This window comes from Mugil cephalus, chromosome 21 (assembly GCF_022458985.1).
Source record: "Mugil cephalus isolate CIBA_MC_2020 chromosome 21, CIBA_Mcephalus_1.1, whole genome shotgun sequence".
Taxonomy (NCBI): domain Eukaryota; kingdom Metazoa; phylum Chordata; class Actinopteri; order Mugiliformes; family Mugilidae; genus Mugil; species Mugil cephalus.
Genome location: NC_061790.1, coordinates 19,042,650 through 19,053,000, shown reverse-complemented (window position 1 = coordinate 19,053,000; position 10,351 = coordinate 19,042,650). Strand labels below are relative to the sequence as shown.

At 40.6% G+C, this 10,351-nt stretch overlaps 1 protein-coding gene across 7 annotated transcripts in view; it reads right to left on the bottom strand.

Moving 5' to 3' along the window:
* Positions 1-2,794: 2,794 nt before the first annotated feature.
* Positions 2,795-10,351, bottom strand: part of epha7 (eph receptor A7) — a 78,589-nt gene continuing 71,032 nt past the window's right edge. For all 7 annotated transcript variants that reach the window (XM_047573426.1, XM_047573430.1, XM_047573427.1 and 4 more), the window contains exons 15-17: positions 9,018-9,211; positions 8,220-8,375; positions 2,795-6,886 (exon numbers count right to left, since the gene is read on the bottom strand). In XM_047573426.1, the coding sequence (XP_047429382.1) occupies positions 6,772-6,886; positions 8,220-8,375; positions 9,018-9,211 (465 nt within the window). In that variant the 3' untranslated portion in view covers positions 2,795-6,771. The remainder of the gene's footprint in view (positions 6,887-8,219; positions 8,376-9,017; positions 9,212-10,351) is intronic.

Genomic DNA, 10,351 nt, shown 5'->3' with positions numbered 1-10,351 from the left:
TGCAATGGTAAAGAATGACTTAAATGTCACGGCTGAAGGACAAGCTTCAGACATATGTCAAGTGATGAGTACGTGAAATGGTATGCTAATTTTTGAAATACATTAAAATACAATTCTTTTGTCGCTTTTTCTTTGTGGCTTAACATCCCCCTCTTCTGTGCCACCAATATTACCGGGAAAATGGCATCAATTTGGATAATGCGAGCAACACGCAGCCCATATTTTTACAGTCTGTGATCTCACCAAGAGACCAAGAGCCTATATGTTAGATTTTTTTGTTGCTGTTGTTTTTGACCTCTCAGGAGTTTGGCTTTTCTTTCTGTGTGCATTGATTAGATTTTATTATTTGACATTACATGTCGTTGGTTATTAAGGTGAAGAACTCTTTTTATTTATTGCCACTCAAGCTGCGACATGACCAAGACATTTAACATCTCGTGATGTATTTCTAGAGTAGAAACAAACAAACAAACAAACAAAATGGAGCTAAGCGGTTTAAAGTGAGTCCTATGTGATAACAGATTAAGACTACCCCCTTTATCTACTGACTGTTAAGATAAGTATCCATCTTTAGGTTTTAAAGCCAGCCACCAGATCTAACCACTGAAGCAGGATCAGACCGTGCAGCTTAAGTTAATGGGAACTGAGAAGTAGCGGCACAGAAAAACACGTGGACGGAAGCCAGATTCATGAGAAAAAAAAACGAGCTGGTGCTTCACAGAGACAAGTTGAGCAGGCTTGGAGACAGAATGATGAGCCACTAGTGGACTTACCAAAATAAATACTAGAACTGCTGAAAGATGAGATGAAAAGAAATCCATTCAATCTCTGTTGAGTAACTGGAATTTCAGGAAGATTAAAGTACAAAACAGGGAAGTTTGGAGGAGTGTTTAGACAGTTCTGACTGTGTTATCCTCTACAAACAAGTTGTAATTGTGTCCGCGTGGTTTCACAGGCACGTTCATACACACACAAACTTCAGTGATGATTCTTAGTGTAAACTATGAAATGATGAATACTTTTTAAACATATTAATGATGTTGATCCATGACTACACTTCCTGAATGTCTGGGTCATCTTCTCACTAAGGAAGCCAGGATCCTATACTGGCTGATTCAGATAATCCTTTAGTTTATCCCACAGTGGGCAAATTTCCAGTGTACTGAACCCGAGCCACACATTAAATGCATCTCATGAAGTCATGTTAATGTTTAATCTTTATGCCCTGCGTATCCTCACTCAGCAAATGTGGTAAATATATTTTCTTCCTTGGAATTTGATCACCATCACTGATTTACATAACCAAGATACTCCTCTAAGCCACCACTAACATAGTTGCCATACAGATAAGGTTGAATATGAGATTTAAAATAATGGCTATGGGCGCACACAACTCATTGTTTTTAAATTCAGTCCTCTTATGAACAGTACGTCTTTTGGATAGAGATCTGTGCAAGTACAAATGTTAAAAAAGCTAAGTCCACTTCTATTTTTTTACTTTGTCATTTGACTCTTCAAAGTTTTAATGAGACAGAGTAAAGCAAATGCCGGTCTGTGGGGGCGTTTCCCCACCAACATACTGTAGTGAGCACTGAGGAAAATTAAGTATTCCTGTATAACTCTCATGGGGTTATATGATTCAAGAGACACAACTGGATCCAGTGTCTCAACTACAGTTAACTGCTGTTACTGAGGCTGATCTACATCACATACAGGGTGGTTGTACCTCTAGTTCAGCTCCATTGCACTGATATCTGTCTGTGTAGTCAGTTGCAATATCCCACTGGTTTAGTATTCACTCCTGATGTCTTGTTGTCTTGTGTTTTAAGTGATGTTCAAGGAAAAATAAATGCTGCCGTGCAAGTGATGTCAGTGTTTTGTTTTTTAGAGGATTGTGTAGATCCAAGCACATATTTGATATTATTGAATGAATTGAGTATTATTAAATCTGAAGTTAATTTAATAGTTAATTTAAGGATGGTGCAGTTTGTGTCAAGTAGTGGACACTAAACTTTAAAAAGAATGTTAGTTGTACTATAATTAAAGTAGTAGTAATTACATAGTACTTAAACCGAACAACTTGGCTTTAATTTACCATGTTACATTTACTGAAATTCTTTTTTTATTTTTTTTTGGTGGGGTTTTCATACTTTATTTGAAATAAAGAAAATTTCTTAGATTTTACAGTGCAATGTTGCCAAAACCTGGCACACTTTCAGCCTTTTCAAATAATATCATAACTAAAGCAGAGTTAAGCAGAAAGTAAGTGAAAAGCAGGCGCATGTTTAAGGACACAGACAGTTGGAAAACATCTCAACTGGATCTCAGTATTATTTGGGTTTTCATTTCTGTGGCAGGACTGGGATTATTTTCAGAAACACAAAAGTGACTTTTACAATGTAGATCAACAGGGTTTATCACGGGCCAGATTATGTGAGACGGTTATGGCCACGTGGGAGGCCTGTGGGCTGCTCCCGGCCAAGAGTCACGAGCACCCAGACACCGGTCTGAGAGGGGGCAAAATAAACCAGCCATCTCATGTGGAGGCTGCAACTCACAATTTATAGGAGTTAAAGGATACACTGCTAACACTTTGGTGCTAGATACCACAGGACACCTTTAGAGGTCCTCTGAGACTGGGTGTTTTAGCTGTGTGTGAAGGACAAACAGGATATTTGGAGTGTTCATAATGTTTTGGCTCATTGGTGAATATTTGACATTTGGAAAAAGTGTCTGTAAAACTGTAATGCCAAGTAAGATTGATGTAACTGGTGTAACAAAAGACACAGCAGAATTCTATAGAGATTGTATTATATTTCCAAAAATATATGTACAGTCTATTACAAAGGTTACAAAGCAAAAAGAATTGTCTATGTAACAAGAAATCGTCTAATTAAAGGATCTTACAGTTCTGCTGTTGGGGAAAATACTTTTGACCAGTGAATATTCTCAATACTTTTATCACAGAAAAATAAATAATAAATTGACAATTTGTATTACTGTACAACAAACTAAAAGGCAAAATCCAAACAAAGTCAAAGTAAAGATGGGAATCCTACCAGCTGTCTTTGGTCCTAAATGGAAAATTATGTACAACAGAAGTTTTGTGGGTGACAATAATTCATCTGCGAGATAGAAAAATATAGTGCATTTTCAATGTATTCAGAGCTCTCTACTGAGTAATATGTGTAAAAAAACAATATAAATAAAATGTACAAGTTTTACAATTAGAACATATACAAAGATCCCCTCAAATCTCAGTTCTTTCTGACACAATCGACAGTGCTGCACTCTTTGGAATTATCCACCACCTCGCCAAAGCGGTGAAACTAATTTCCAACTGCTGAACCACAAGATTTGAAAAATAACTTCTTACTCTATCTGCTATTCCTGATTCCAACACACCAACACTCTACGTCCTGCAGGTTTATGCCTTATTTATTTATTTAGTTTTTTTTTTCTCTTTTTTTTCTTTTTCAACATAGCCACAACGAAAGCCTTTTCAGTCGGGAGTTGAGCATCCTGAAGTTCAGGATGCAGGAGAAAGAAGCTGAAACGGACGGTAAAGTGACTTCTGTTGGTGAAGGTTGCAAGTGATTTGGACGTCGGATCGATCCCATCCTGGCCTTAATCTCAATTTGGCTCAAGACGCTGTCTCCACAGCACAGACGAAAAAAAAAGGGGGACAGAGGCATTTTACCGTGGGGTGCGGGGGACCTCCTCCGGGGGCGCGGTTTGAAAATCAGAGCAGGGAGAGGGGAGTTGGGGGGGAGTCGGGGAGGGGTGAGAGACATTGCTGCCTGTGAACTGGGGAGTTTTGTGCTGACTGAATGACTTTATACCGGTATTCAATTCAAAGGTCTGGCTACGACCCAATTGCTGAGCTCTGCTGTATAGTATAAAGGGAGGGTATGTATCACAAAGAGGTCTGGTCAGGGCTCATTTCTGTGAGTTCCGCAATGAAAATAGACGGACGCATTCGTCCACACCAAGCCAGCCGATGTCTAATATGACACGCATCTATATTAACATGATTTCATGAATGCCTCTGTGCAAAATAAAAGTGGCACTGTGGTTTCCTGGAGCAAAACTCATGCTTTAGTTATTGTAATTTACATATTTTGTACTGCTGTTGTTGGATAATTGGAGGCATGTAGGCAGCTTAATGGATTCATGCTCGTGGATACCATCCGTTAAAGGGACAGTTCAACATTTTGTTTTCTCTCTGCCATGGGTTAGGATTAGCAACTTCCCATGTTCTCGTTTCCCTGTGAGTTTTACGGATTGGTAAGCAAGTGCCAAACTTTAATTGGTTCTGACTAACGTATGAATAGTTGTTGATTGCTGTGATCTGAATTCATCAGCTGTGTTATAGTCCAAGCAGAGAAATTAAAACAAACGGTGGCAGCTGTGTCAATTCACTACTGTACGGTCACAAAGCTGTGGTAATGTATAATTTGAAGATGAAATGAGTGGTCACACGGAGGCCACAGAACAATCAATGAACCATAGTCAGCTCATAAGCTGTGTACACACTGTGTACGTACGGGTAGTCCTCATCTGTAAAATGTGTGTTTTCCAATGTCTCTGGCTCAGTGTGGACGTACTTAACGAAACAGTAGGTAGAATTAAGAAGTCTTCAGTTGGTTTCACTGGCTGGGATGGGGTTGATTCTTGAAATCATCCTTTCATATGCATTGAAAATATAGGTTTACAGGTTACAGCATCACTGAAATAAGTTCTACATTACTTCTTTGAACACCACTCCTTCTCTTTAAATGTCAGTTGAATAACTGTACTGTCTTATCAAGTAATACTTAACTAAAAGATATTCAACCTTTTTTTAAGTGGAGACTGATGGCACCAAATAGGTTGATTGGCCTTTAGCACATCTCCCATCCCTGTTCTCCATAAAAAGCTGTACGTAAAAAGAGAGGAGCAATCTTAAGAAACACTTTAATGCATGTTCCGTCACATCTATGCCTGTGAGGGATGAGCAGCAGAGAAGCATGAATAAACAAGGGAGCTGTGTGACTGCCTGCAGAGCCGGGACGGAGAGATTTAACAGCGCCGTCTGCGTCTGACTCGGGCCCCGTTGTTTGGTCCTGCATTTTCATACCCAAACCCTGAAGGGGCCTCTTTGATTTCTGGGCGGCACAATGTGTCAGAAGATGATAGCGTGGCTAATTGGCACCTTTCTAGTGTTTCAAATAGTGCCTATTTCATCCCTGCAGCCGCTCAGTTCAGCATTTCCATGCCATGTAAGTTTCATCAAACGTTTAGCATATCATAGAGGCAAAGTACGACATGATTATTTCATTATTTCATGACTTGGCACGTCAGTCTTCTGAGCACTTTCCAAACTGTTTTTTAGGTCATAGAGGTACATTCCTTTCCTTCACCATCAGTGGCTGAATCTTTCCAAAGGGTTTTGTCTCAGCACGGCACGCACATGCGTTTCTACCTAGCACCTTAAAAAAAACAAAAAAAACATCTCTGCTGAGAACCGTTTCTACCTGGTAATTATTGCTCTTTTTAGCCCGACTATCCCTCACCAACTGTGTCACTCGTGGCATTACAGTAAACCGTGCACACCAAGTTCAAGTTGCAGATTTCACACTACAAGGAAAGCAAGAAATAAGGAGCTTTTCCGCCCTTGAAATGAGCCACAGAAAGCATTGCCATTGAAGTGCCTAAAATAGTTGCAGCACTAAATCTAAACACATTTTAAGGCAGTATTACGTCTACTCTTAGTCTCTGATCCACCCATGAAAACTGTACTTGCAGCTGAAACACATACTGTGTGCAAAATTTTAGGCAAAATGATGGCAAATCAATGAACAGTGGCTGTAATTTCGGTACAATCTTTCTACTGTGCTGCAACAATCCTCTCCATTCTCTGCGGAAACTCCCGTAGTGAGCACAAAGACAAAGAATATTGCTACTCTGATATAAAAGTCTGGCGATTCGTCTCCTCTGTGTTGCACTTATCAGAAAATTTCTCAATAAAAGCTTCTGAAAAGCCGAAACCAGGCGAAGAAGCCACTCCAGCAGGCTGCATACAAGCATGGGAGGAACACCATTTGCACTCAAACAGCACATGAAGGAAAAAACGTGAGTCACTGCAAACAGCTCAAACAGTCCAGCACAAAAAGTACCTTTTTAAATCTGCACGTAAAAAGTTCCCTCCGCGTTTGGATAAAAATTACCCTGTTGTCACATCCAAAGAGAAGAGGAAAAAATAACTCGTACGTGCCACAACATGTCACTGTGGCAGACAAAAAAAACAAAAAAACAGTTACAAATTAGAACAAAGGAACAAGTGAAACTACTGCAAGTGAACTAGTAGTTCTTTGTAAAGCAAAATCATAGTCAAAGTGTGCACTTGCTCTTTCGTTAAGTTAAAGAACATAAGCGTCAAACTCCTTTCCAAGGCGCCATTTGATATGTGGTTGAGTTTGTTAGCGCTTCTACAAAAAAGAAAGGAAAGAAGTCATCTCGTCCAGGTAGTAGTTTCCTTTTTTTGTTGCTGTTTTTTTTTTTTTTTTTTTTTTTTTTTTTGCCCTTTTCCTCTCTTTAGTGCCCTTTGAAAAGGCGGACCTCCTTCACTGAGGAACAAAGGAATGGTTTCACTCCAGACTCAGCCGGAAGATTCAGACATAACAGATGTCCGCTTGCTTTGATAAGTATCCTGGTCACGTCCCAGGCACTGCTCCAGATAAGTTTCTGTTTGTGTTTTCGCCCCGGTCCGAGGCGGCCCGTCGCATATCATCACACCTGGACACCTGTACCGTGGAGATGCAGCATCTGGGCTCTCATAGTCTGTATGCTGCTCATGATCTTTTTCTGATGGCCCACCAGAGTGATCCCCAAGCTCATCACGTCCCTGGAAGACAGGACAACACATCAGTCAGAGCACCTGAGACCACATTATGAGGCAAAACGAGCATGACATACAGCTTTGGGTTTTTCATTATTGTGAGTATGGCATCGGAAACACAGCAGGACTGTCCGTGAATCCCAATAATGCATCAATACCAGGGACGACGTAGCAGTTTATTTGAACTCAAGTGCTTTATGGTGATGTGAAAACAGATGCTGACAACTGATGCAAGTGGGAGGCTTAACATAAGAGCTCAAGGGCAAGCCACAGTCTGGGCTGATGTTAATATTCTGCTGGCCTCAACTAGCGAGAATTCAGCACAGAAAAGAGTTCACTCTAGGTCCTGAAGCCTGAGGGAGCGCAGGGAAAGACATTCTCAAAACCCACACATGACAGAAATTGTGGACTCTATTCTGTGAGATTATGGATCAGCTATAGAGTTTGAATTCGCACACAAAAATAAATCATTGGCAGTCCCTCCCAAACCAAATAACTGTCAAGGAGAATTCCAGTTTCTACATGTTCATTGTGTAGTCTACCTGTTCTAGTGTGTCGATTGATTGTGTTGTAAACTAACTACACGACACTCACTATTAGTCTTACTCAAACTGTGTGACTGGGCCAACAGATGTTTGCTGAATCATAATCCAGACTTTCCAACTCTCCCCCACAAATATTTTGCGGGCAGGCTGGCTTCCAGGCTAACCTTTGTCACCAATTCATGACAATTATACTATTTCACTTTTGTTTTACAATTGCTGTTAAGAGGCAAGAAACTGAATTATTTTCAAAGATTAAAGGGATTTTGATGCGAAACAACTGTGTGGAAAGTGTTGAGTTTCCTTTCATTTCATACCGAATGAAAGGAAACTGACTAGTAGACATGATTGGAGAGAATTGCTGAGTGAAAATCCTTTTTCCAGATTTAAAGATGAGTTTAGAGCGCTAGGGGAACAGGTGTAAGGTGATTCTGCTGCTGAGGTAATGGAGTTAGTGCTGTGGGAATGCACGCTAGAGGGAATTTACCAGGAGATAAATGTGGAGGAAGTGTTGAGTTCACAAAAACGGCTAATTAAAACAAGAGCAGATCAATACACAAAATATTATAAAGCACAGAATTAATATACCACAGGGAGGAAATAATAATAAAGGCATTTCTACAATATGTGCCTGTTTTAAGTTACGTAGATTGACATGACAATCTACCAATCTCCCAGCTGAATACCAAAGTAGATTTGTTTATTCAAGAACGGACAGAAGAAATGGAAGTGCAGGTGAGATCAGAGTTTACTTGTGGTTGATTGTGTGGTTTTTAATGTTTTCCATGTCCACTTACTCGATTGACATCCTAGCCACAGATTCCAGGGAACTGTAGCCTGCTGCTGTGAAGTTGTCTCTGTATCGTTCCATCTTGATGGCTTCCAGCCACTCTCCCACTGAGCGGAAAGCGGTGAAGTCTGGTGTGCTCTGATCTAACAGTGGGCTAATTGGTCTGCGGGATGAACACAGAAAGACATTCATTTCTTATGTGAAAAGGAAACGTTCGTCTGAAAACACAATCAAGCATGAGACGAGACAAAGCGGCGACCAAAGGCGTCCTGCAGTGCGTTAAATTGCGTGAGGGGGGAAAACTTGCTGATTGGAGTCTTCAATCAATAAGAAAATCACAAATAGATGCAGCACGCCAACCTCTGCTTATGAGAAATATTTTAATCAATATCTTTTCAATCTTAATACAATCCCAAATTCTTACTCCACACGGCCTCCATATAATAAAGAGCTTTTTAAGCAGCTGGAACCACCAAGTCTCATCTCACTTCAGCAAAGAATGTCCAGGCTGCAAACAGAATTCATTTGACAAATGTCAGAGTGAGGTCTGGGGTTCCCACTGCACTCTAGTGCTACGAACTCATTATAGAGATTGATTTAAAAGCCCTGCTATTGACGATAAAGCCATGGAAGCTGCTTTGGGGTATCGATCTGCTGGGATTTATCTTTCATCTTTGAACTAGAGAAGCTAAATCATCCAGTGGACACTCTGGATCATCTACTAATGTGTTCAAATATAAGTCCAAATTCTTTATTGTATGGAGCTGTGTTTTAAAAGGACTCATTCGTGCTTTCATTTCCTTACCTTGTACATGTCCCCACTGGGGTTTTCAGTGTGTTAGGGTTGCGAATCATCTTATCAAGGATGCCAACTATCTGATCGAATTTTGGACGTTCGGCTCTGTCTTTCTGCCAGCAGTCCAGCATTAACTGATGTAAGCCAGGTGGACAGTCCATCGGGGCTGGAAGACGGTAGCCCTCCTCTATCGCCTTTATGACCTGTAGACACAATACAGATGGGGGTATTACTATCAGCATTTGGTATCATTAACCTCCAATCCCTTCAGTCTCCCTTAACCCTAACACCAATCTCAGAATTTTAGTATGCCAGTACCTAACTTTAGACTCAATTGTGTGATAGCCCAGACCCTAATGCCGTAACCTGACATGCACCTCCTCAGAAATGTAACTACAGGTCACAGTGACACAGACTGCATGACCTGCGGTTGGTCCGCATGGTAGTGGTGTATTTCTGCTTTAGTATTTCTGGCTGCTTCGCCATCTCCACAGTTTTTGAACTGATTGTTTTTCAGCAAAAGTGTCAGTGGTGTCAGTGTTCCATCAGGCTTTGACATCAACCTAACGCAAAACCAACGGAACTGAACTCTTTATCATCAGCCTTCAGTGTTACTGCTCACTCTAGAATCTACATTTAGTCTCGCTTTAACCCCCAAATCGTGTGTTGTCAGCCCTTAGAATGATGTGAACATGTCTGACAAAGGGAACAATTTACTTATCTGTGAGCACATTTGATTCTTTGATCAGTTTGTAAACAGAGGGTTGAGCGGAGGAATGAATTGCCGACCAGATTTTATATGTGTGTAAGCCAGCTTTGTTATGGAAATATGAAGAACAGATAATATGCTGAACAACTTGAAGTTGCTATACTGGTGAGCTTTGAAATGGAATGGCGGAGCAGCTAGTCACTCGTAATACTGTATTCCTGCATTTTAAGCCTAACAGCTTCCTCTACAAGTATGAAGCTGCCAAGATCCTTCTACTGTATTTCCTTCTGCAAGATCTATTAATGATCTCCACTTCTATCTGTTAAGCCTCTCTGCAAAAAAAAAAGTAATACAGTTTAAATGGCCACTTTATAGTGTTTACGTTTTACGTCTGAGTCCATTTACTTGTCAAGGGGAGTACTCTGCCTGTGAGAACTGTTGTATAATGTCTTATGTAGCGCTAAGGGCGAATCACCCACAGTGAGGATGGAGACATTTGAAAGTCTGAAAGGAAAACTGTGTTGCACACTGATAGATTTGGGTATTCTTATCAGGTGGACCGGGCCTAAGCACAGATGCAACAAAATTAGTGTGTGTGATTGAGTAACTTCAGAATGTGGCTTGAAATCTGGGT